Source organism: Plenodomus lingam, assembly GCF_022343315.1.
Source record: "Plenodomus lingam strain CAN1 chromosome Unknown contig_22, whole genome shotgun sequence".
Lineage (NCBI taxonomy): Eukaryota > Fungi > Ascomycota > Dothideomycetes > Pleosporales > Leptosphaeriaceae > Plenodomus > Plenodomus lingam.
In genome coordinates, this window is record NW_027093939.1 from 263,200 (window position 1) to 286,958 (window position 23,759).

At 53.0% G+C, this 23,759-nt stretch overlaps 13 protein-coding genes across 13 annotated transcripts; 8 read left to right on the forward strand and 5 right to left on the reverse strand.

The window, feature by feature from the left end:
• Positions 1–1,007: 1,007 nt before the first annotated feature.
• IAQ61_005454 (uncharacterized protein) lies at positions 1,008–4,366 on the reverse strand (the record flags this gene model as incomplete). The annotated part of the gene is made up of 3 exons (XM_066096800.1): positions 1,008–3,859; positions 3,911–4,066; positions 4,207–4,366. 3 exons carry the CDS (start codon positions 4,364–4,366, stop codon positions 1,008–1,010), a joined length of 3,168 nt encoding a protein of 1,055 aa, XP_065953151.1.
• Positions 4,367–6,056: 1,690 nt separating this feature from the next.
• IAQ61_005455 (uncharacterized protein) lies at positions 6,057–6,480 on the forward strand (the record flags this gene model as incomplete). Its single annotated transcript, XM_066096801.1, has 2 exons — positions 6,057–6,064; positions 6,150–6,480. 2 exons carry the CDS (start codon positions 6,057–6,059, stop codon positions 6,478–6,480), a joined length of 339 nt encoding a protein of 112 aa, XP_065953152.1.
• A 1,372-nt stretch (positions 6,481–7,852) lies between these two features.
• IAQ61_005456 (uncharacterized protein) lies at positions 7,853–9,136 on the forward strand (the record flags this gene model as incomplete). Its single annotated transcript, XM_066096802.1, has 2 exons — positions 7,853–8,449; positions 8,498–9,136. Exons 1-2 carry the CDS (start codon positions 8,318–8,320, stop codon positions 9,134–9,136), a joined length of 771 nt encoding a protein of 256 aa, XP_065953153.1. The 5' UTR covers positions 7,853–8,317.
• A 60-nt stretch (positions 9,137–9,196) lies between these two features.
• Positions 9,197–10,852, forward strand: IAQ61_005457 (uncharacterized protein; the record flags this gene model as incomplete). Its single annotated transcript, XM_003840108.2, has 1 exon — positions 9,197–10,852. The coding sequence occupies one exon, from the start codon at positions 9,197–9,199 to the stop codon at positions 10,850–10,852; it is 1,656 nt and encodes a 551-aa protein (XP_003840156.2).
• A 102-nt stretch (positions 10,853–10,954) lies between these two features.
• IAQ61_005458 (uncharacterized protein) lies at positions 10,955–11,224 on the forward strand (the record flags this gene model as incomplete). Its single annotated transcript, XM_066096803.1, has 1 exon — positions 10,955–11,224. One exon carries the CDS (start codon positions 10,955–10,957, stop codon positions 11,222–11,224), a length of 270 nt encoding a protein of 89 aa, XP_065953154.1.
• Positions 11,225–11,656: 432 nt separating this feature from the next.
• On the forward strand, positions 11,657–13,543 carry IAQ61_005459 (uncharacterized protein; the record flags this gene model as incomplete). Its single annotated transcript, XM_003840107.2, has 1 exon — positions 11,657–13,543. The coding sequence occupies one exon, from the start codon at positions 11,657–11,659 to the stop codon at positions 13,541–13,543; it is 1,887 nt and encodes a 628-aa protein (XP_003840155.2).
• Positions 13,544–13,921: 378 nt separating this feature from the next.
• Positions 13,922–16,158, reverse strand: IAQ61_005460 (uncharacterized protein; the record flags this gene model as incomplete). Its single annotated transcript, XM_003840106.1, has 2 exons — positions 13,922–15,916; positions 15,967–16,158. The coding sequence occupies 2 exons, from the start codon at positions 16,156–16,158 to the stop codon at positions 13,922–13,924; spliced, it is 2,187 nt and encodes a 728-aa protein (XP_003840154.1).
• Positions 16,159–16,638: 480 nt separating this feature from the next.
• IAQ61_005461 (uncharacterized protein) lies at positions 16,639–16,966 on the forward strand (the record flags this gene model as incomplete). Its single annotated transcript, XM_003840105.1, has 2 exons — positions 16,639–16,672; positions 16,740–16,966. 2 exons carry the CDS (start codon positions 16,639–16,641, stop codon positions 16,964–16,966), a joined length of 261 nt encoding a protein of 86 aa, XP_003840153.1.
• A 519-nt stretch (positions 16,967–17,485) lies between these two features.
• IAQ61_005462 (uncharacterized protein) lies at positions 17,486–19,087 on the forward strand (the record flags this gene model as incomplete). Its single annotated transcript, XM_066096804.1, has 4 exons — positions 17,486–17,729; positions 17,776–17,793; positions 17,843–18,131; positions 18,184–19,087. The coding sequence occupies 4 exons, from the start codon at positions 17,486–17,488 to the stop codon at positions 19,085–19,087; spliced, it is 1,455 nt and encodes a 484-aa protein (XP_065953155.1).
• An 899-nt stretch (positions 19,088–19,986) lies between these two features.
• On the reverse strand, positions 19,987–20,211 carry IAQ61_005463 (uncharacterized protein; the record flags this gene model as incomplete). The annotated part of the gene is made up of 1 exon (XM_066096805.1): positions 19,987–20,211. One exon carries the CDS (start codon positions 20,209–20,211, stop codon positions 19,987–19,989), a length of 225 nt encoding a protein of 74 aa, XP_065953156.1.
• Positions 20,212–20,258: 47 nt separating this feature from the next.
• Positions 20,259–21,176, reverse strand: IAQ61_005464 (uncharacterized protein; the record flags this gene model as incomplete). Its single annotated transcript, XM_003840103.2, has 2 exons — positions 20,826–21,176; positions 20,259–20,775 (listed from the first exon to the last, which is right to left on the reverse strand). Exons 1-2 carry the CDS (start codon positions 21,014–21,016, stop codon positions 20,259–20,261), a joined length of 708 nt encoding a protein of 235 aa, XP_003840151.1. The 5' UTR covers positions 21,017–21,176.
• Positions 21,177–21,237: 61 nt separating this feature from the next.
• Positions 21,238–22,546, forward strand: MDM10 (Mitochondrial distribution and morphology protein 10; the record flags this gene model as incomplete). Its single annotated transcript, XM_003840102.2, has 3 exons — positions 21,238–21,334; positions 21,417–21,695; positions 21,744–22,546. 3 exons carry the CDS (start codon positions 21,238–21,240, stop codon positions 22,544–22,546), a joined length of 1,179 nt encoding a protein of 392 aa, XP_003840150.1.
• Positions 22,547–22,703: 157 nt separating this feature from the next.
• Positions 22,704–23,084, reverse strand: IAQ61_005466 (uncharacterized protein; the record flags this gene model as incomplete). Its single annotated transcript, XM_066096806.1, has 1 exon — positions 22,704–23,084. One exon carries the CDS (start codon positions 23,082–23,084, stop codon positions 22,704–22,706), a length of 381 nt encoding a protein of 126 aa, XP_065953157.1.
• Between the last annotated feature and the right edge of the window lie 675 nt (positions 23,085–23,759).

Below are 23,759 nucleotides of genomic sequence, written 5' to 3' on the forward strand. Positions count from 1 at the left end.
ATACAGCAAGACGGAGGTAATACGCTGTTCTTTAAGTTTCTACCTGTCCTGACATTATCAGACCTAATACGCGCGCGCGATGTGACGTGACTCGTGTTGATCGGTAGGTATTGTGTATTATTTGCATGTGCATACCGGCAGGTATACCCATCTCAATCTCAACTCATGTGCAGAGTCCTTGTATGAAACAGAACCCACATAGAACAAATGGATGATGAATAACAAACACAAACACACGGCAAAGGAAGGATTATCTACACTGCAGACAGCATGTGCCTATGGCACACTACACTACACTACCTTCACTACACAGTACAAGAAAAACACTTCATCTAGTCTCTGGAACATCCATCAGTAGTTACTAGCTCAAACCGGCACTCGCCCTTCACAGGCCGCTGGGTTAAATTCCCTTTGAATTATAACAATTAGCTGGGGAGTAGGATGGATGGCAAAACAGTCCATATTTCTACGAATAGGCAATAGGTATCCCAATCCCCATCATACTCCATCCCATTCCATCCCATCATACTCCATCCCATTCCATCCCATCCCACGCATCATAAACTCATCGCTCATCCAGCCAAGTGATACATTGCCAAACCGTCATTATATGCAAAAGATGCAGGAAGAAGTAAACCTCCCCTCCCCCATCTCCCACCAACCAACCAACCAGCCAACCACTGACCCCAATCAACCCACCATTTTTCCATAAAAAAAGACAAAAAGGGCTTAGCTTGGTACTCTTGTGTTCAACAACAACCCCCCCCCCCCACACATACAACTTCACCGCCAGTCCAAAGCAGCACGATTCCCAATCCGAACAAGAGCTGCATCATACTCATCCAGGATTGCCCAAATGTGAGAAGAAAAAAAGACGAATGTCAACATCCACACTGCATGAAATCCAGTCAAACCTCACTATCTAAATGACAATCATCACCCATAACCATTCAATCGTCCTAACCGTAGCGCTTTGCAACCGCACACCTAAAATCCAAAAATCCAACCTACTTAGCTGGTGCCTGGGCGGAGGTAGCCGGCGCACCTTGCGCATTCTCACCAGGCGCGGGATTCGCCGTGGTGGTTGCAGTCGGCGGTTGAGAAGAAGACGTGATGGTTACAGTTGAGTTGGAAGACGCATGATGCGAATCAGATGGTGAAGTTGCCGTTTGAAATGGCTGTGCCGTCGCACTCTCTGACTGGGTAGTTGCTTCAGATTCCACCTCTTTGACGGGAGCGTTCTCAACTGGCGCAGTTTCAGATGTAGGGGGTGAAGCAGGGGTGACCGCGTCAGGCAAAGCAGGATTCCTGCTTGGAGACTGCGCTACCGATCGCTTCTCAAAGAGTGCAGCTGGGAGATCGCTACGGAGGGCCATGGGGCCATGTCGCAGCTTTGGTTCCGAAGCTCCTGGTACTGGATCAGGTGAAGGGCCAGGCCCAGGTACAGAGGCAGGCGGAGATGTAGGTACAGGCGACGATGAAGTTCCGGGAGCAGTGGATGCAACTGGCGTTGACCCAGTTGGAGTGGTATCGTCAGACTTATCGGTCTTCTCTGTCACGTGCGAAGTCTCCATAGTACGACCTCTTGAGGCAGGATCATTCAATGGCTGCATGAGGCTCTGCGGCGGAGGTAAGCGACTAAAACTCCCTGGTGGACTTTTGGCGCGTTCCTTCTTATCCGTCCGGTCTTGGTGGTCTGATCTCATCTTGTGGAACCAGCCGAATACGCCATTCTTCTCCGATCGGTCGTGGTCTGGCGGACTTCCATAAACCACCGAGGCATCAGGACTGGGATTGGAATCGTACTGAAGGCTCCTGCGTCCACCTCCAGTATTCCCTGAACTACTAGCGAAAGAGCTCATGCTCTTGTCACCACCGGGCACAGAGCCGTGAAGGTCCGTAGAGCTTGCTGTCGGCGTTGCTCTGCTCTCACCACGCTTGTGACCTTTCCAGAAGCTGCGCTTTTCTTCTTTGGGTAGATTATCATCTGTCTGCTCGGCTTCGGAGTGCTCCGTGGCAGTCGAATGCGATCTGAAAGAAGCCGATGGTGACATGCTGGGCTTCAACGTTATACCAGAGTGGCGCGATGATACAGTGTCATTGTGCGAGTGTAGGCCTTCCTTGGATCCGCTGGCTTGGGACTGGCCGTGTGCAAAAGGAGGGTGTGGCGGTTGCAATGGTGATTCGAGAGCTGGAGGCACATAAGAACCGCCAAAACCAACATCCCCAGCAGTCAGCGAATGAGTAGAACTGTGTGCGCTGGTAATCGCACCCAGTGGGCCACGTTTCTTCTGAAGTTTCTTTGGTTTTCGTTCATCCTTTGCTTCGTTTGTCGGCGAGGCCGCCACCTTGGCTAAGATCTGGGTAAAGGTGCGTACCGCTGGCGTGAGCTCAGCAGAGGGACCAGAGTCGATAGGTCCTTCTAGGAATTCGGATCGTTCACGCGTGGGAGTATGGTGAGGGCTGCGCTGGGGAGTGCGCTGGGGACTGCGATGAGGACTGCGGCGAGGACTAGGATATGGACTGCGCTGAAGTGGAGTAGAAGCGCGGACGGGTAGCATTTCCTGTGCAATTTGGGCGGACACATCTGGCGTGACAGGCGCACTTGGCGGGATAACACCAGGCGACGGCAATGGAAAGCCTCCAGGCATCTCATGTATAGCTGGCGTGACGGACATTGGCCTTGGAGGTCGAGCGGGGACATGGGCAAAGGGAGCCGGCATCTCTATCTTTTGAGGCGGCATGGTTGCGGACCTCTTGGGAATGGTCGCGGCTGGTTCTTGCTCCGATACCGTGGGTTGCACGGCTTGAACTTGCTCTACGACTGCCTGTACGGGCTGGGCCGGTTCGGAGTCTTTCGTAATTTGTTCCGTTTCTTGCTTTGTATTAGCGACGCTCACTGAGGCATCTGCATGTTGAGGAGGCGAAACTGGACTCTTCACCTCTTCGGCGACGGGTGTAGAAGGACCTGAGACCTTGTTGAAGGGGAATCGCGGACTACCGATAGCAGGTGACCGCTTGGTAGGCAGAGTGTTACTTCTATTAACACTCGAGGTGGCTGGGGTAGAAAAGGCAGGGGTAATGGGACTGGGCACAGCTCCTGAGCGTCGTGACCGTTTCGAAGATGTTGAGACGTTTCGACGAATACCTCCATACATGCGCAAGCTCTCTGCACCAGCACTGGATGTGGTCGAAGCCGATCGTCCGATGTCAGAGGGATTGCGACCTGGAGTCGTTGGTGTTCGTGCTTGTGGGGTTGAGGGCCCACTTTCTATGTGCTTGACGGTACCCTCATCGACAGCGGTGCCTTCCATACCAATCAGGAAATGATCTTGGTTGTCAATGAGAAAGATGAGAACGTCTTGGCTTAGCCGATAGTCTGCGGGCGACATGTCGTGCTGAGGATGCGACAGAATACCTGGCTGGAAGATGGCGGCTAGATTTGAGGTCGTCATTTTGTTCACATCTGCCTTTGCGGCGAACACGGCAAGCAAGTCGAGGATATACAATAGTAGCTGGCGATTGAGGGAAGGCAGAGCCTTGATCTGGTGCTGATATACCCGTACTGCAGCGTCTGGGTCGAATCCTCCTATCGACGGATCTTGACCTTCGATAGGGCCGACCGCTTCCGCCTGATGGTTCCGCAGGGGTTGCCGAAAGGGATCATAATGTTGAAGTGGAATGATGGGCTCCGGAAGATTGTTGAAGTAGCGGCGCAGGATGTTGGCTGCATCGTGGACAGTGTAGCCCGTCCAATCGAGGCCTTTGCCATAGCGCGGCGGGGTATCAAACGCAGTCTTGAGCTCCTTGATCCTCTTCTCCGAGCCGGCTAACCTGAAGATGCCTTCCACATCAGTAGCTGCGGGAATGTTAGCGCGCGCACAAGCAAGCATGGTGAAGGCGACGTGACCTTTTTCTTTGAGATATACACCACACTTTGCGACTACGATGGGGACGTAGCCGTATATGTAGCTTTCGCCATGCTCGTTGAAGAGTGATATAGCAACATTGGCGTAGGGTATACTTTGGATGAGGGCCACACCAAATATTCCCTGGGGGGCAGTTTCTGTAGGTAAACACAACGGTCAGTGGGTGCGACAAACAAACAAATGTGGGGACTGCAGGCACGCCCTGGATAGCCAGTGCCTGAGAGAAGCCGCCACGGCGCTGCAGCTTCGGCGCTGGGAGCGCGCGAGAAGCCCGTACCTTTTTCGTCCTCCTTCTTTGCTGGACGCTTGCTGAACTGCCTCCACCACGAGGTGAGATCGCGCCGTGCGGATGCAGGCTCTGGAGCTGCTAGGGCAGCCTGGGGCTCCCCATTGCGCACGCGCGGCGCATGAGAATTGTTCTGCGTGCCAACGGGCATGACGGCGGGCAGGCGAGCGTTACAGCTCCTCGGACAATGTGGTCGCGGGACTGCCTGGGTCAGAGAGTTGCGATCGCAACGTGCTGTGTTGTGTGCTGTGGTGTTGTCCAGATCCAGGTGGGTCCAGACAGTGGGCAGGCGGCAGTATGGGGGCCGCTACGTAACGACGCTGCGTAGCGAGAGCGCAGGCACGTCGGCGGGGTACTTCGTATCGCAGCGGGCGAGAGAAAGAGAGGGAGAGAGAGAGCGCGCAGGCGACTTGCCGGGGTGGGGCACGACGGTGAGGGTGCAGGCGAGGGCGAGGGGCGCAACGTTGTCGCTGTCGTCGGCGGCGGCACTGGCTTTGACAGGCTGGGAGACTTGGAGAGGCGACTGCGTAGCTGCAGCGGTTAGGGGCTGGTTGCGCAGGGCCGCGAAACACGCAAGACCGGCGCAAAGGCAAGACCGGAAGCGCGCCTGGAACTGTGGCTCGTGTTGGCGCAGGGCATACAGGAACAGGGTGGTCGCGCGCTGGGTAGGGCGATGATGGCGGGCGGTGGTGGTGAAGCAAAGCGGCAGGCCGACGACGATGGACTACTTTGTTGAAGTGTGCGCTGCGGCCTACTCTAGCCACGACAATGTATGGCTGCGGCAGCAACCGAGAGCATTCAGGGAAGACAGCACCACGTCGCCTGACATGCAAGCAGCGCGCAGGCAAGCAAGTAGATGGGCAGGCAAGCAGGTAGATAGCGTAGCGAACGCAAGCCGTCGATCCTGCTCACGTTGGCGGTTGGCGGCCGTAACCGACGGGTAGCCTACCGGTATGACTATGACGATGCGCGATGAATACCTGTAGCAGATGGGAATGGCAATGGCTTGGAATGGCAATGGCAATGTCAAGGGCGCTGGCGATGGCGATGCTGGGCGCCGAGGGAGGGGGGTTAGAAGGGTTGCTGCTATGCAGTTGTATGGTTACTGTCAATGTGCGTTGTGTGTCTGTGTCTGTGTGTGTGTGTGTGTGTGTGTGTGTTGTGTTCTGCTCTGCTATTTTTTCTTTGCTTGGGGGTGTAAGAGTAGGTAGGTAGTGGTAGGTAGTCCAAGAATAAAGAAGGGCCTTGGCGCGGACAGAGAGTAGAAAGGTCTCAAGACCGTACAGAGTACTTCTACCATGTACGTAGTAGCGTCCGTAGCCGAAGCACAAGCGACACCAGCGGGAAATGAGGTGATATTGGGAATCATTGACCGTGTACGACAAGGCTGGCCAGAAGGTCCTGTCGAGCTCATACCAAGGCCTCGAAGGGGAAGCAAGCTGCCACTCAAAAATACAACAAAGTAAAAAAAACGCCTTCCCAGATTCCTCAAAGGCAAGGCAAGGCAAGGCAAGGCAAGGTCCTAGCTGCTGCAGCTCCTGGACAGTCTTCCTTTCCGGGTCGTTGGTGAAAGGCAGGACTGGGGTGGATGTGGATGGGACCACGGACCGCCTGGCAGTCCAAGCTCGCTTCCCACACAATCTTTGGCCCTGCGCGTTCGGCGGAAAGCTCTTGTCGAGCGAAGGGAAGGGCTGCGAGCTTTTTGCACCCGCCGACACACACACGTCATAGCCACCTTGACTTTGATTTCCACTTTGACTTGTACAGAGATAGTACACGCTACGGAAGACGCATACACAGCCATTACAGAACTGGGAAACAGCAATTGAGATACGCACAATATGGAGTCGTATGTGATTTGCACCCTACCTTTCACACCTCCACCTCCACCATACCCTACCTTACCTTACCAACTCGGCTAACCCACATGCCAGTCTCAACCAGAACGAACAGCGCGAGCTGCAGACGCGCATGGAGAAGAAGCAGATGAAGGAGTTTATGAACGTACGACCAACACACACGGCGCCCTCTGTCCTCCTCTGGCTTGTTGTATCTGACCAAAGAAAATCACAGATGTACTCGAACCTCGTCCAGCAATGCTTTGACCACTGCGTCAACGGCTTCGAGAGCAAGTCGCTCACTTCGCGCGAAGAGAGCTGCGTGATGCGATGTGTCGACAAGCACATGAAGGGCTCACAGCGACTGGGCGATCGGTTCCAGGAGCAGAATGCTGCCATGGCACAGGGAGGCGGAATGCCCAGGTAGAACCAAGGCGGGCTTGGGTTGCAGTGCTGCGGCTCCATCAAAACGCCGGTCTTTGGACAGGTCTTCATGGCAAGGCTTACGGTTCGAGAAGATGAAACGAATACTAGACGTCTGGGAGCTGGAAAACGCTTCTGGAACACGGCTATTTGTACATTATAATGTGGAAATCTGGGGCATCTCCGAGCCAACTATGAACCTTCTCGTGTGAATACACAGTGGTCATTGGCTCCCCGTGTTGCTGTGTGTCTGGACAAGCCAAAACATACGTTGGCGCACCACATAATGACAAATTTTGAAATGTTTCACGGGTATATTATGCTATGGAGAATATAACATGGCTAGACTATGCCTGCTGAGACATGTCATGCATTGCGGCAGCATGCCACTCATGACTGGACCCTACCAACGCCGCTGTAGCCTTAGGTGAATTGTGGAAGTACTAAAAGGACGCTGATGTCAGCACTCTATCGAGCTGGAGATAAGGCAGTGGACGATCTTACATGTCGTCAAAGTCGTCGAATCAGTGCAGTACGGTATGCTGTAGAGATTATCTGAAGCAGCTGAAGCCAAAGCAGGAGAGGCGTATGGGAGCGCGACGAATGCCGTGCTTGTCAGCAACAATACCACCACCTAACGCACCGTTAGCATTCACTCTGCCTTGTGGAAGCAACGGCTCCAACGGCTCCTTGGGCCAAGAGCTAGAGACTAACGTACCAGCATGGCGGCCGCCGAATCCCTTATGCCACATGAGACCCATTCTTGCGTTTGTGGAGACTTGTTGGTTTCTTGTTTCTTGGAAAGTAGTCTTGGTGGAGAGAGTGTAGGTGTTTAGGTAGCCTGCAAATGTGGAGCTTTTGTATGGAAATGGCTTGATTTGTGATGTCCAAAAGGTGGAGGGAGGACGCAGGGTGGATTAAATACCTAGGTAGGCTCTGGCCCTTCACAGCACATGAGCAGCCAAAGCAGGGTTGGGCTAAGCGCGTGGTGGCCAGGTGCAGGTGCGCCCACCCGATTTGCAACGTCATACGCCAAGACCGTACAGCTTGGCACGTCGGTTACATAGTAGAGCACAATACTACTATAATACATGCAGTCTGCACCGCCTCACGCGGGGAAGGTTCTGGGAAGGCTGGCACGCTGGCAGTGCTGATGAAGACCATTGAAGGAGCTGGCCATGGAGATGACCGGTCATCAGCCTGAAGGTGATGATTGGATGCATGTCCAGTGAAGACTAGCACTGTACCTACTGGAGTAGAAACTAGCACTACACCGCCACAGCTGTGCGCTGTGCGGAGAAGTCTAGATGAAAAGGGCCGCGACGGCGTTTTACAACACAAGTATCACCCTGGCCTGGCGCCTGGCGAGCTTGCGACACAAGGGGGCTGGTGATCGAAGATGGCGATGATGACGGTTGAGGCTTTGCAATCTGCAATAGTACAGTACATGGAGCATTTGGCATGTCGCATGGCAGACCTGGGCCATGGAGATTTCCATACTTGTAGAATAGGGGGCTGCCGGTAGAGTAGGTTTCTTGATGCTCCACCCCATCCTCTTCTCATCAAGCACAAGCCACAAACCGAGTCTTGTCTCCAGCCATCTCGCCATGCTCGAGTATTTGTATTCAGCCGCTGATGAAGCTCCAGACGTGTGGCAGACTGGGTCATGCGTGGCGTTTGTCGATACAATCATCTATTTGTGACGTCATTCGCTGACCCTTGTCCAAGATGCCAGATTCAGTCTCGTTCCATCACGGGTGGGAGAACGCGACGCTGACGGTCAAAGGCGGGGCAACAAGTCACTACACGCGCGGGGAAAAACAGACCTCTGAATAAGCCTGATGGGCGAGTATCATCACGGTGAAACCGCCAGATATAGCAAGATGCGCTCCATCCTCATCATCAACCCCAATTCCACCGAGTCTATGACCAACGGCTTGAAGCCGCTCGTCGACGCCCTTCAGTTCAAAGATGTCAACCACACCACTCACCACAGCTGTTCACCAACTAATAACAGCTAGCAGACCGCACACGAATACTTCACTGCGCCCTCGGGTCCCAGGAGCATCAACAACGAAGACGATGCGGCAGAATCGGTAAAGCACTGCATCACCCATCTCAACGAGGCAGCCACCCGACACGATGGCTTCCTTGTCGCATGCTACTCGCAGCATCCGCTGGTGCCAATACTGAAGGAAGTGCCCGCGATCAAAAACTCGAGAAAGGCAGTGACAGGCATCTTCGAAGCAAGTGTCAGCACGTCGCTGCAACTTATACATCCTGAGGAGAGGTTTGGAATCGTAAGCACGGGAAAAGTCTGGGAGTCCATCCTTACACACGCCACAATGGCCTTTCTGGGAGCTGAAGCAAGTAAGCGTTTTGCTGGAGTGGAAACTACGGGTCTCAATGCGACAGACTTGCATGATGCCCCTGCCGAGCAAGTGCGCAAGAAAATGAAGGATGCTGTCAAGAGACTTCTACAAAAGGGGAAAGTCGGTGCGATCTGTCTTGGTTGCGCAGGTATGGCGGGCATGGATGAGATGGTCAGAGAGGCATGTGTAGAAGAACTGGGTGATGACGAGGGCAAGACAGTCAGGATAGTAGACGGAGTCATGGCTGGCGTTGCTTGGTTAGAGGGCGCCATCAGAGCTGGCTGCTAACTGAGGAATCGGCCTACTCGTATAATTTATCATGTTTTAGCATGGCAAGGAACAGCCCAAATGATTCGTGTCTTGCCAGATTTGATGATTCCCAAAAAGGAAATGACGCACGCACTAGGCACACTTCAACGTCGTCCCTTCCTTCCTTCCTTCCTTCAATATGCACATTCAAAATCCCATAATCACAGCTTCACTGCCGGCATGGAGCGAACTCGCATGCCCTCAGCCCATAGTTCTCGTCACCTACATGGCATCGGATCACACAGCTCTCCTTCACTGCCTGGAAATCCACACCTGAATGAGGGTGCTATGATACCCGTCTCACCTCCTCACACAACTATGGACTCCCTCCCAAACGAAATACTCATTCAAGTCGCGTCGCATCTCGACATCAATCCTCCCTCAATCTCCAAGTTCAGGCATGAACCGACGCCACAGTTGACCATTTCAGATGCGATCCCGCTGAAATGTTTGTCACAAGTATCACGACGCTGGCGCAAGATCGTACTCCCTATCCTCTTCCGATATTGCCGGATAGGGTTGGATCCGGAACCGCAGTGGGTGCCGGTCGACGCAAGATTAGTTGATAGCATGCAAGGTCAACTTACCAGATTAAGTAATCACGAGTTCATGATCTACACCAGGATGCGCAGCAAGTTCAAGAGCAGCTCTGCATCCGCATACGAGGAGAATTTCGACGACCTGCTGATCAACTTGTGCCGCATACAGGACGGAGACGAGTTCTTGAAGTCTGCACCGCGCATCTTGTGGCTTCCGCATCTTCCAAAGTCGTTTGCTGGGTTTGAACGATTTGTGCAACAGCACATGTTGAAGTATCATATCAAGGGCGTGGTGGTACATACGAATCAGGAATACGTACTGCGTCATGTATCGACGTCGGATGCACCACTGTCTCGTGCAGTAAACGAGATCTGGTCGCAAGTCTTCTCACTTCTTGAACCTGCACGTCTAGTCGTTGCTGCACCGCCATCGGCCCTCGCAACGTTGTTGGACACGCAGATAGAGTGTTCCAACCCCTGGACCTTCGCCATGAAGACCCACTATATTGAGCTGCGTCAACCGGACCCGACACCACTCGAACACATGACTACCAAGTGTCGACCCTGGGACTCTGCGCTCATCCACAAACGGCCATGGTATCACCTCGGCTACAATGAAGGGTCCTCAATCGCTGCCAACGGCCTCTACGATTCCAACGTACAACAGTCTCCCAATATGCTGTGTCTCACTCTCGTCCGCTTAGCCAGGGAAACGCAGCCTTGTTGTGCTATCACATCCGTTGAGTTCACGGGCGTTTTCCCTTTTGCAATAAATATCACAAAAGTCCTTCACGCACTTCACCGCATACCAACCCTCAAAAAAGGCAGCATTCAAATTGCGCCCGGTCCTGAGAATGATCTCCTCAGCAATCGCAGGCGAATGTATCGAGCGCAAACAACCGACTTGTGGCTCGAGTGGCGGGAGAGCTACAAGATGGTGACTAGCTACCTTGGTATTTTTGACTTTCCGGATGGCGCCGAGTTCATCAGTTTGGACTGCGAGAGTGCTCAGATGGCGGCCGAAGTCCGGGAGTATATGGGCATGCTGAGGAGAAGAGGGACGGGGTGGCGAGAAGAAGGGACGGGCCGGTGGGTGAGAGATCATGGGTTGGATGGAACTGGGGCCTCTCCGGGAACGGTGGGCACTGAAGCATAGACTGGCTGTATCGAAACTGAAACGCGATAAATGGTCGTCACATCGGACTGATGTGCGAGTGGGAAGAATCGTGACAGCAGAATACAGATAGTACCCCGTACTATGAAAGTCCTGAAAATCACGTCACTTGCCATGATGAGTTCAGGGAAAGATGTACCAGAGACCAGATCTCGAGTTTCTCAAGCGATGGATCAGCAAAATGTCAGCCTCGGTACCGGTACCTGTACCGGTAGATCTTCTCATGTGCTAGTCGATCTATCATCAATACGCTCTGATGTCAGCGGAAGATCTTTAGCATCATCCTTGGAAATATCGCAGCAACATGGGTATCTTCAATTCGATTCTCCAGTCGCCCGCACAATATCATTATAGGCTGGCAGTTTCAGTATCAGCGATTGTGATATTGGTGTGATGGGGCACACGAAGCGATTACAGGCCCCCAACTACCATTCTTTTGGGAGACATGTGAAACAATATGCGGGGCGTAGAGGCTGTTAACCGTCATTTACGGCATAGGTGGGTTGGCACTGGTCTTCCTGTGATATCAACTTGCATTTCGCACATTTTTAGGGATTTTTAGGTGATTTGAATTTCTCTTGGTGCTTTTATACGCCTTGCGTTGCTTCTGGACTTTTTTCAGTCTCATAACGGATTATAACACAGCCTTCATTGTTGAACTTTGGTTCGCAAGCTGCTATTTACAGTTGCTAGATAAGCTATGCTAAGCTAGCGACGGTACCTGAGTAGTTCTTATTTAGTGTACCTGGGGTTCATCGACTAGTGGGCTCGTAGCTGGTGATTAACATGGTCCTCCCAGCTTATCATTATGCACCACTTCCCACCGACATTCCCACCATCCGCATTCTCGAAGTTCAGCCTTCCAGCGGTCAGCCTGGCGAATTCGTTTGTCGACTCAGACATGTGTCGCTGTTGGAAGGACCGGAATACACGGCCTTGTCGTATTGCTGGGGAGCCGTGAACGGAACGGTTCCCGTAGTGTTTCTCGACGGGCAAGGACAGCGCGCCGAACTACTTATCACCGAAACTCTGCACAGCTTCTTTCGTCAAATCATCACCGATTCTGCAGAATCTATCACCAGGCTAGCACTCTGGGTAGATGCAGTGTGTATAAATCAGTCGGATTTGGAAGAGAAGAACTCGCAAGTCGCAATGATGCATAAGATATATCACCAAGCGCAAAAGGTGGTTGTCTGGCTGGGAGATGGTAGCAAAGAGACTGAGACAGCAATGGACATTATTCCTCGACTGGCCGCTGTAGAAGAGCAGGCCAATCTTCTCAAGCAGGATGCTAACCTCACCGTGGGAGGACGACAGCCTCTGTCCGTTCGGCTCGGCTTACCCAGAGATGGCGCAGATGAATACATGGCCTTGGTTGCACTCTTGCGAAATCCGTGGTTCGCTCGCGTCTGGATCATACAGGAAGTAGCAATGGCGACGCATGTCATTGTCAAGTGCGGATTCCGATCGGCTAGCTGGGACGACTTTGTGAGCGCTTTTCACGTCCTGAATTCCCTCAATATGATCATGCCGGATCCAGCACAATACGTACAATTGGTGACCAGAACTCTGGGTATCATTGACGCCAGAGCTTCGAAGCTCTCAGGGCATGAGCGAGACACGCTTGGGACGTTGCTGCGCTGTAGATCCTCACTTGCTACCAATCCGAGAGATAAAGTGTATGGACTACTCGGGCTTACTACTGATGCACAGGCTCTCGATTTCCGACCAGACTACAAGGCCGAAGTACATCAGACGTACATCAGAATTGCATTTGCCATCATCACAGCTGAGGGGAGTTTGGATGTACTCGGCGTGCCACGGGGGACAAGTACATCAGCAGTTTCCTCACTGCCATCCTGGGTCCCAGATTGGTCGACATGGACCAGCACACCAGCACTCAACCGGCGCGACCGCCCAGCAAACTGTCCACGCACTTCAGAATTCCTCACCCGAAATGCAAGCAGAGACACAAAGCCTATTGCCAGCTTACACGACGGCCACCTCCTCCACCTCCACGGCTATACATGGGACCACATCTCCCATGTCGGCGCCCTCTTGCACAGCGAAGACGAACTCGCAGATTACACCCTCTGGATCCCATCCGCCCTCAAATTCTACAGACAACACACCCAATCCTTACTCAACTGGGAACACATGACCCACGCACACTGTAAAACAGCAATCTACCCTCCAACCGGCCAACCCATCCTCGAAGCCTACTGGCAAACCATCACCGCCGGCTGGTCCGTCGAAGAAGCCCCCTTATCCACCACAGACTATCTAAAATGGGACACCTACCACCGCCCCTTCCCTTCTCTACGCCGCCACCTCGGCACCCTCGCTACAACATCTGCCTACGCCACCTTCACATTCGCGCTCAACTGCTTTAAACAGCTCTTCTCCGCGCAGCCAAACTCCGGGTTCGACCGCTCACTTACGCTGGCGTCGAATCGCAGACTCGTGCGCTCGGCTAGGGGATACTTGGGCTTGGTGCCGGCGCAGGCGCGTGTCGGGGATGGGATTGCGTTGGTTGCGGGGGCGGGCGCGCCGCTTGTTGTCAGGGCGGTCGGGGCGGGGCGGTGGGAGTTGCTGGGTGAGGGTTATGTGCATGGTGTGATGGATGGGGAGTGTTGGGATGCGGGGCGTTGTGGTGTTGTGGAGCTGGGGTGAGAGGTGGGACTGGCTGTGTTGTTGCCTTTGGAGCTATTCATGCTGGATTTTGGCTGGACGACGGGTAAGGCTTACCTGGGTTCTTGGGAAGATTTGCGTATACGGTGATACTGGCTTATGGATGGCACTGACATTGCTCTTCCCTGACCGGCAGATTCGCAGCATACATGGCTGGCTGAACCCCTCATCTCCATTTGCACTCGCTGTAATCGTACTTTGTGCCGGCCATGTCACGGACATGCAAAACAACCTCATTGAAGAACTCTGCGCCAACAAAAAGAAAGAAACGTGACGGAAAATTGTGCAAATTTGACTGCAGCCAGGAAAACAGAAAAAAAAAATCAATGCAGACTGCTTGCTGTTGTTGATATATCCGCCTCAACGTCTCCGACTACGACTACGACTCCTAGTCCGACTTCTCCTTCTCCTTCTGTCCCCGTCATCCCTCCTCGGACGACTGCGACTCCGACTTCGATCCCTAGGCTTCCTGTCCCTATCTTTATTGTCCGCACCCGCTGAGGCAGCACCAGGCTGGTAGCAATCAGATTCCTGACGTCGACTCGCCCTCTCCCTCCCCCCTTCCCAACGATCGTAGTCGCGTGACCTATATCCCCTCTTTCGCTCACGGTCACGACTATCATCTCGTTTGCGCGGCCGACTATCATTACGCTTACGGTTGCGGCCCTCTTCGTGTTTACGATCACGATCGCGATCACGATCACGATCACGGCTGTCGTCATGTTTACGCGTGGAAGGGGGAGCTACTCCACCACCGGGAACATACCTATCAATATTCTCGGGACTTCTGGAGCGTGAGTGTCTGCCACCGCGACGACGGGGCGGGGGTGTACGATCACGTGCTCGTCGGCCGCCTCGTGAACGAGAGCGGGAGCGATCTTTGGTACCGTCTTCATTTGCTGGTGAAGGGCTCCGAGTGTCGATGCGCGATTTGCGACGGCTCGTGTGTGTTTCACGGGAGCGGCTGCGACTACGACGGGATCCTCTGTCGTCACGGCGTCGGCTGTCGTTGCGGGGTCGATAGCAGTGCTTGTCATCGTCACGACGCGAGCGGCGGTCTTCGACACGTGAACCACGTCTGTCGTAGCGGCTACCACGCGATGGGGAGCGAGTCTTGCTGCGCTTCCTGGTTGCTGTGCTTCGAGCGACGCTGCGAGATCGAGTGCGACCACGGGTCTTGTCTCGTTTCGCTGGTAAATCGGGTGGGTAGTCCCAGCGGGATTTGGATGGTGAATCGTGGATTGAGGGAGCATCCTCCATAAGCGTGTCTTCGTCCTTGTGGGCCATTGCGGAGGCTGATGCAGCAGGAGAGCCAGGGCCCTTGCTGGGCGATCTCAGTGCTGGTGAAGTAACCTTGCTCTCGAGCTTCGCGAGCCTGACAGTGGCTGGATCACGAGGCACAAGTGACTTTGGAGGCTGCGCTTTCCGCATGGGTGGCTCGAGAGATTCGGATCGTTCGAGGATAGGTCTCTGGCGTGACTTTTTGATCTGTTCGCTTTCTTGTAGAAGAATCTGCAAGGCAAGATCGTCGTCGACTTCCTCGGGCCTGATCGGCCTAGTGCGCTCTCGCGACCGAGACCTACTCCTGCTTCTACGCCTACTGCGATCCCGGCCTCGACGATCCCTACGATCGGGAGTCCGACTGCGGGCTCGCCCTCCGCGTGAACGTCCACCTCTGGCTCGTTCATCCCTTTCAAGCTCTTCTTGTATGCGGCGCTCGCGCTCAGCGTCTTCTTCACGAATTTTTTTGAGTCGGGCCTCGCGACTCTTCTCGTGCTCTTCTCTCTCCTTCTTGATCCGTATCCGCTCCTCTTCCCTTTCCTTCTCAACACGCTCTTTCTCTTTCCTCCGCCGCTCTTCTTCCTCCTTCTCGCGTTGTTCACGTTCCTTGCGCCTCCGCTCCTTTTCTTCTTGACGAGCCTTCTCACGCGCCTCGTGTTCTTCACGCTCCCGGCGTTTGCGTTCTTCTCGTTTCGCACGCTCTTCTCGCTCCCGTTCACGCTCTTGCTCTAATTCCTTCTCTCGAATGGCCTCGCGCTTCTGTCGCCTGGCCTCAGCCTCCTGTGCCCATTCCTCTTCAGTCTTGTTACCTCGCTTCTGCTCTTCTGCAGCGGCCTCCTCACCGATTTCCTGGATGCGATATTCTCGCATCTTTGGTAAACCTTGCTCTTCGATCAACTTATCAAGAAGCCCATTAACAGTCTTCATAATATTACCATAGATGTCGCTACGTTCGCCAGCACCTTCAATGAGGGTGGTCGCCATGCGAGGGTCTTTGGACAGGAGCGAAGGGTTGCGGTCGGTTTCACGATCTACCAGTTCTCGGAGGGCGGAGACGAGTTCGTCTTTGGCAGGCTGAATAACAGGTTAGCGCTATGCAGCATTTTCCAGATGATAACACATACACCTGAGGTATACTGGGCCATGAGCTCCTTCCGTATGCTGTCATATTGTCCCTTTTTGCGGAACGTGTGCACTAAACTGTCGATGGCCGATCGCTTGGTCTGTGAGAGTGGAAGTTCGGACGGTCTCAACTTCTTTCGAACAGTTACAGGCGCGTCGCCTTCAAGCGCGCGTTTGCGACCAACCTCAGCCATGGTTGAAGGCGGTGGTGGTGGTAGTGGATAGTGTAGTATCGGTGATTAGATTGAGCTGGTCGCGACTAGTTATATAGCCATGCAGGGGACCTAACAGTGCGCAAGTGAGGGAGCGAGCGCGCGATGATGTAAGCGATCCGAAGGAGAATCTCGAAATGGGTGTGAAAGCTCACGAGGTGTGAGCGAGTGGTAGGATGCGCATAGAATGGCATGTATAGTCACATCATTATTGTATTAGGAGAGTGGTCAGCAGTAAGTTTGGACGCAAAGATATGAGGTCGGTCGCTGCTTCCGCATTCGCGGGCCATGGGTCTTGGCACTTTGCGTAGCTTCACCCATCGCCAACCACACGCCGGAACAGCGGTACTGCGACTTCACGACACAGCAGCCGCCAATTGCGACACCAGCACATCTGCAAACGCCGGTATCGAGTACGGAAAACACTAGACAGACCATCACAGACCCGCAGATCTCCTCACAATGGTTCACAAGGTCCTTCTTTGGGGCGGACTTGGTAATCCTCTCTCCCCCACGGCCTCGGTCTTTGTAGGCAGTCAGCTAATCACGATATCATTTCCCAGGCATCGCCGCACGACTATGGCAACTCGGAATCGAGATGCGCCCGCTCTTCAACAAGGAATCTCTTTGGGTCTATCCCGTCTTCGCGGGCATCGGCGGCAGCTTTGGCTACTGGCTCATGGGTGTCGAACAGCGACAATTCAGGATGTTGGCCGACCGACGAGATGCACTCTTGGAGAAGCGAGCACGAAGAAGGGAGCGCGAAGCGGCAGCTAGCAAGGACTCGTAGAGGCATGCCGTGTGTGAGACAGGACTGATGTGGCAGTGGGGGATGACAAGGAGGAGGGAACACAGGTCACGATAGAAGTCGTTTCACGGCCGACCAAGGTTTACAAAGGGGAATTCATTGTCGATTATTGGTTATATGAAGGGGCTGGGTGCTATCGCGAAGACCAAGACGTGTTGCTACTGGAAGCACTTGCGAATTCTCTACAAACACGTTCGAGCTGAGGGCTCACTCTGCACATTTTCCTTGAAGAACATCCCAAAAAAAAACACTGACCAAAAAATGCCATCTGAAATCCATTGATTGCAACCCAAAAGTGCGAGATATTGCCTATTGCAGCAACGCGTGATCATGGCCCTAACGAATGCGGGAGGCTTAGTGCATGACTCTTGCCTCCACTATTCCAACCTCGCGAGAGACCATAACCATGGCACGAACATGACACCTTTTCATAACTGCCATGTCTTGATAGAACGTTTCCAGGACCCCTAGAGGTCAACATTCCTCGATCCCTTTGTTATCATGACCTCCAATAACGATGCTTTCCTCTCCCTCAACAGCACATCAGCACCAACATTGCAAATGCCCAACGGTAGCCTCAAAACGAAGGGCATCGTAGTCTTCTCTGGTGGGAGTGCTGCCAACAATCTCGTTGACGTTTTCAAGACGGTCAGGGAGGACAAAAAGTGCCCGCTAAGCTATGTCATCCCTATCAGCGACAATGGCGGAAGCTCGTCCGAACTCATACGCGTCTTTGGTGGACCAGGTAAATGGGTCATTCCCGTCAGAACAACATTAACTGACTCTCGCAGGCATTGGTGACGTACGAAGTTGGTGCTCACCATTCTCTAATCCATCCCAGGGTCTAATCTCCTTCAGGCCGTCTTGTCCGTCTAATCCCAGATGACCCCGACAACGATGAGAGCGAAAAGGCCGCGATCAAGCTCTTTTTCAATCATCGATTGCCCAAAGAACGCGTAGCCGCTCGACAAGAATGGCTTCAGATTGTCGAGGCCGAGCACGACCTCTGGACCAATATATCGACAGCAAAGAAAGAAGTCATTCGGTCCTTCCTCAACGTTGTTGCTTACGAGGTCATTAAACGACGCAGACCATCGTCTAGCTTTGACTATTCTGGTGCCAGTATTGGCAATCTGTTTTTGACGGGGTACGTTTTCAAAGGAAAAAGTGTGCAACTTTTGGGTCACTGACACAAGAAGCGCCCGTCTATTCATGGGCTCGTTCGAATCCGCTATCTACATACTCTCCAGCATCTGCTCAGTACCCAGTCACACTTCAGTACTGCCTGCCATCAATACTAACTTCACCCACCACATCTCCGTCGGTCTTGCAAATGGTGAGGTCATCACCGGGCAGAACTCGATTTCTCACCCATCCATCTCAACAGCGCTCGAAACAGTAGGCGCACCTGACATCGATGAGACCGAACAACATGATCGAATCGAGGACGCTAATCTTCCTGGTTCGCTACCTACGCTTCGGAAGCAGTACATTACATTCTCCAAAGCTGACGAAGAAGAGCTGCCTGCGCGGATCGAGCGATTGTGGTACATCAACCCCTACGGCCAGGAGATCCGAATCGCAGCCAATCCCATGGTACTGACTGCACTGTCTGAGGCACAGGCGGTCATCTACAGTATAGGCTCTCTGTACACTTCCCTCGTACCATCTCTCGTCTTGAAAGGCGTGGGTGAAGCGGTCAGCAATCCAGCAATCCGTTACAAGATTCTCATACTTAACGCGACGATTGATCGCGAGACGGGACCATCATCTCATCCTTATTCTGCACTGGACTTTGTCGCAGCGATCGCCAAGGCTGGCGAAGAATCCAAGGGGAGCTTTGATCCGGTCGATAAGAGCAAGTACAAAAGCTATGTAACACACGTCATACATCTCCAAGGGCCAGGCACGCCGGCAGTCGACAAGGACGAACTCAAAACAGTGGGTATAGAGGCCATCCGAGTGTATGGGCGAAAGAATGAAGGCGAGAACTTTGTGAGGTATGATGAGAGAGGCCTGATCCAGGCACTTGAAGTCACAATGGGTAAACGAGATCACAGGATGGCTAGTCGAAGGAACACACTGGAAGGACCAGTGAGGTGATGTAATGTTTGGGCAGAGTTGGATTCTTCTTGACTGTGTCCCAGGCCGTGGGCTTCTTTGTATTCGCTTTGTCATCCTCTTGCGCTGGATTGCACATCCCGTGTCTCTTTCTGCCCCCGAACCCGATACCTTAATTATGAATATCTATTATGCTCTCCAAACTATCGTCCACATATCCTAACTTGTCTCCCTTGAGCATTACGAATATATGCGAGTCGTGCTGAACCAGCCACTTCATCTCCCATTGCAAAACATCTCTGCTGCCGTGGGGCGCGGTGTAGGGGAGGTGTGTCAGTCGAGGCTCACATGCTTCCCTCTGTTTATTAGGAGAATGAATACACTTAATTTTATCGCCATCTCTAGTCTAAAAATTTGTGACGGCAGCCAGGCCATCCAGATGCCGCTGAGTAGCATGGCTAGGGTTGTGGTATAGATGGCGAAGTAGCAGGATACGAGGAGTGAGGTCTTTTCTAGTGAATTAAGGCTGATGCCTGCTTGAATGCGGAAACTTTAGAGCTTTACGTCTGGGGTTGGAGTGTGCACAGAGTTTTTTCTTCGTATGCGCCTTTATATACATAATCTGAAAAGCCAGTAATGTCTATGCAATAATTTTAACCAGAATGTAGAGGGTGAGATTATTAAAAAGAAAAGAGATACAAAACAGAGCACGGAGATTAATCGCTAGGTTAATCAGTGTTAATATATTATAGACTTTAATATATTATAGTCGCAGCGTGGTGGTCTGAATCTTAGCTCCATTAGACTCGCATCTTTAAAAATGAAAAATCGATCTAGTTGATAAGATCCGACAGTCTCTACGTGCTGTATTAACCGTTATTTAAGCAGCTGATTAAGTATGGATTTAGAGATAAGCATGCTCCGGGGTTTAATTGACGAAGTTAATCGTCATTCCTATAGTTTGGGTTAAGTGACGCAACGTCAATGGATATTAGCCCAGAAGCCACAGCGAGCAATCCCAAACTGCGGCCATGCGCTCCAAGAGTCAAAGTCATGATTGGGTATATTGTAATGTACTCATAAGGTAGCCCATCATTTGGGTAGATCTGACCCGAAAAGCCACATTCTGCCCTTGTACGAAACCCAACGCCAACCAACGCCGTCATGATGCAATTGCTTCCAAATTCTTCACACCTGAAGATTTTGATTTTGATTACTCCTCCATGGCACCGACTTCAGTCACCGACTCAGTCGCAGTGGTGTAGTATGCCTTGAGGTCAATCTTGAAGTCCGCCATGGCCACACCAAACATCTTCAACAGCGCAGTCTGATGGCTGTTCATGACTTTGCCCTCCTCACAGACGGTATAGGGAGCATCGAGGACAATCTTTCCCTGCACAAGTCGCGTTGGCATGCCCCATTTTCTGACCGTAGTCTCCACGCTGTGCGGCAGCGGCACGTCGTCGTCCTCTGGCAGTTCTCCACCTCTTGAGTATACAACACCAGCCGGAACTGTGAAGGTTTGTGTAGCGACAACCCCGGCACGCGCAAAGTCAGTTTGTGAGTATGTGGCGAAGTATTCGATGATCTCAGAGGGTGCACGGTTGGTGAAGAGTAGGCCGACATTGCCGGTGAGGTATTCAGTCAGCTTGGAGAGGTTGGTGAGGTGCTCTTCTGCTGGCGTCTGACCGAGCGCCTTGGCCATGACTTTGGTCTTGCCAAAGAAGAATCTGCCAACACGTCAGCGACCACTTGGAGGTATGCGACGAACGGGGCATACCGGCTGTCCGCGAACTCTTGGCGCACTTCCTTCAAGTACGAGTTGCGCATATTCTCTACCGAGAAGACGAAGATGTGTCCATAGTTGTCTGCGGCTTCCTGGACATTGGCAAACAACTTGAGCGATAACTCTTTGCCTTTCTTGTCTGTCTTGGTGAGATGTACGACCTTGGCGCGCTTTGATTTGGGCATATTGGGCGGTAGGTGTGGTGGATTCGGTGAATGGGAGGACTGCGCAGGAAAAAAGTTCGAGGTCGGTCGCAACGTCCAAAAAATTGGGCGGGGAAGATTTGGCGAACCACTTAACTTGGCAGTAGCTCCGCTGTGTGTGGGCCTTGTGCTTTCTCCAACAGCACGTATGCGACCTACAATGGAACACGACGCGACCGCAATGAGACAGGCACGACAAAGACATGCTGGAATTCATGGACAATGTGCAGAATGCTTTCTATGAAGCTTCTCACTGGAACGTCGATAATTCTTATGGCGCATTGAACAACAGTGCTCGAGGTCTGGCGCACCCACAACCTATCGCATCACATCCAGCATACCGTACACACTGTAGGGACTGGCAACTGACACAATCGTGCAGCGTTGCTCGACTTCAATGTACCAAGAGGTCTCCGTCTCCAGATCTCCTCACTCGCCGCACCCAACTTCGCGACCTCGTATACGCTAGGCAATGTAGGCGTCGTAGATGGCTCAGTCTCATACCTGTACTCCTCGCTGCCACTGCGCAAGGACTTCAGGAGCTCTCAAATCGATCTACATCAGGTGATTAAGGGATACAAGCTTCTGAAGGAACTGCGGAAACCAGACGAGAAGTGGTGGTCGGAAATATGGCAGGCAGGGAGGCGAGTCGATCGGAAGAGTGAGCGAGACGCCCCCATGTGTGTTGGTTACAACTAAGCACACGCAGACACCCTTCTGTACGGGCGCATATTTCTCCCGCAGTCGCGGCTGGAAGCCCTGTATCTGCGGCGCCTCACGCCCACCCGTCAGCTTAGGATCGCTGCCGTGAGCGACTCCAACCTCAACAATGGCGGGACGATCCTTACCTTGCTACAAAACGACTTTGGCAAGTATAGTACCGAGTACATGTACAGCACAGACTCGGCGCTGTTGGGTCTACGAGGGCTATATAATTTTGGTCCAGATCCTAGGAATGCGCCGACTGAGCCAACGCTTGCACAAGAGGTGGATCCTGTACACGGTCGCTTCAGTGCTGGAGCAGAACTGTACTATGGCATACTTAACAAAAGCGGGGGGATCAGTACAGGCCTACGCTTCACAACCTTACCCAACCATCCGGGCTTCCCGTATACCATGACGCTTACGTTGAACCCGTTGATGGGAAATCTATCTTCTACCTACGCTGTCAAGGCTGGGCCCAACTTGGCGCTCTGTTCCCGGTTTGATTTCAACTTCTACTCATACGAAAGCGAGTTGCAACTTGGCTGTGAACTGTGGCGGCGACGCAGCACGACCGACGTTGAGTGGGCGGTCAGGAAGCTGCGCCCAGACTGGAAACGGCCTACCCTATCGTCTGATGACGATGTTGCCGGCGTGCTCAAAGCCAGAGTAGACCAGGATTGGCGCATTGGAGTCCTGTGGGAAGGCAGGATAAAAGAAATGCTCTTCACGCTCGGTGCGAGTCTAGACCTGAAGAAACGAGAGCAGATCTTCCGATCTGTTGGACTCGAGCTGCAGTACTCATCCTGAACGATACCATGCTCAATCCTTGCCATATCAGCCGCCATGGTATAAACGAAATGATTTTCAGCCGTTGATGTCAGTAGCAATGGTCCATGTCCAATGGGCAGTCTGTTGGCGCAGACATGGCGAGGGAAAGAGTAACAACATGCATGCCTGTCCTTTGCTAATGTCTGAACACCATCAAAGGGGAAACCAAATGCTTGTCACGGATGTTTCCAGAACTACATGGTCCCGAACCTACGGATGAGCCTATGACAGTCTTACCCTGGCTTGCATTTAGGGGAGCAATCGATGGTGCAGGTTGGCGCAATTTACTTCCGAATGGTGCAACGCTGAGACAATCGGTGGGGTGGCCACGAACGTCGCTCCAGTTGCTTGACGTTGTTAATGCGGAGGGCGACGCGCACCTGAAGATGTCTTGGGACTTTACAACGGCATATATAGGTACGGGTAAGCACTCGCTTGCCACGGGTTTGTGGAGACGTGAGTGACGGCTGTACTGTACAGTGACTGCTGTGGCAGATGCGGTATCGGGCGGGCGCATTGTTAATGTAAAGTGGATTCCCGGGTTCTTGGTTGTTGTCTTTCGCTTGTTGTGCGTTGGCCATTCATACGAGTGTGCCTGGCGTGAGCCTTGCAATCAAGTTGACAGGGAAGTGGCCGGTACCACAGCTCGACAGTTGTAGGGCGAATGGATGGCTGACAACCTAGTTGTGGCTATCGCAAAATGGACTCGTCGAGTTTTTCGAAAGCACACAACTGATGAAGGCTGAATAACTTGCACGTCGTGTCATGGCTTCCGGGTTCCGACCAGCGTGTCAGTGTGGGTGGGATCCTGACGACCATCAGTGCCCGTGCTGTTTGATCGCTCTCGCTCACGGATGGCCCGAGGGATCCGCGACGAGGGGAGCAACTGGTACCGGTACTCTATACCGCAAGGTTTCGACGATGCCGACACGGGTGGGCAATCGGCCGCCCGTGCCAGTTACTGAACGCTGGTTGACCGCCGACCTGGCCGCTGGCGCGTAGGTACAGTCTACTGGACACTGTACACTGCGTACAGACGAAGAGCCAGAGTACATATCATGGTACGGTGAGTGCAATGTCCCGCATTGCATGCGGCATGCCGTTGTGAATCAAAACAGCCCGCCTGTGACCTGTCTGCACGCTCGCACGTCCACGACATTGTACTAGGTTAGAGACCAGGGCATTTCAAACA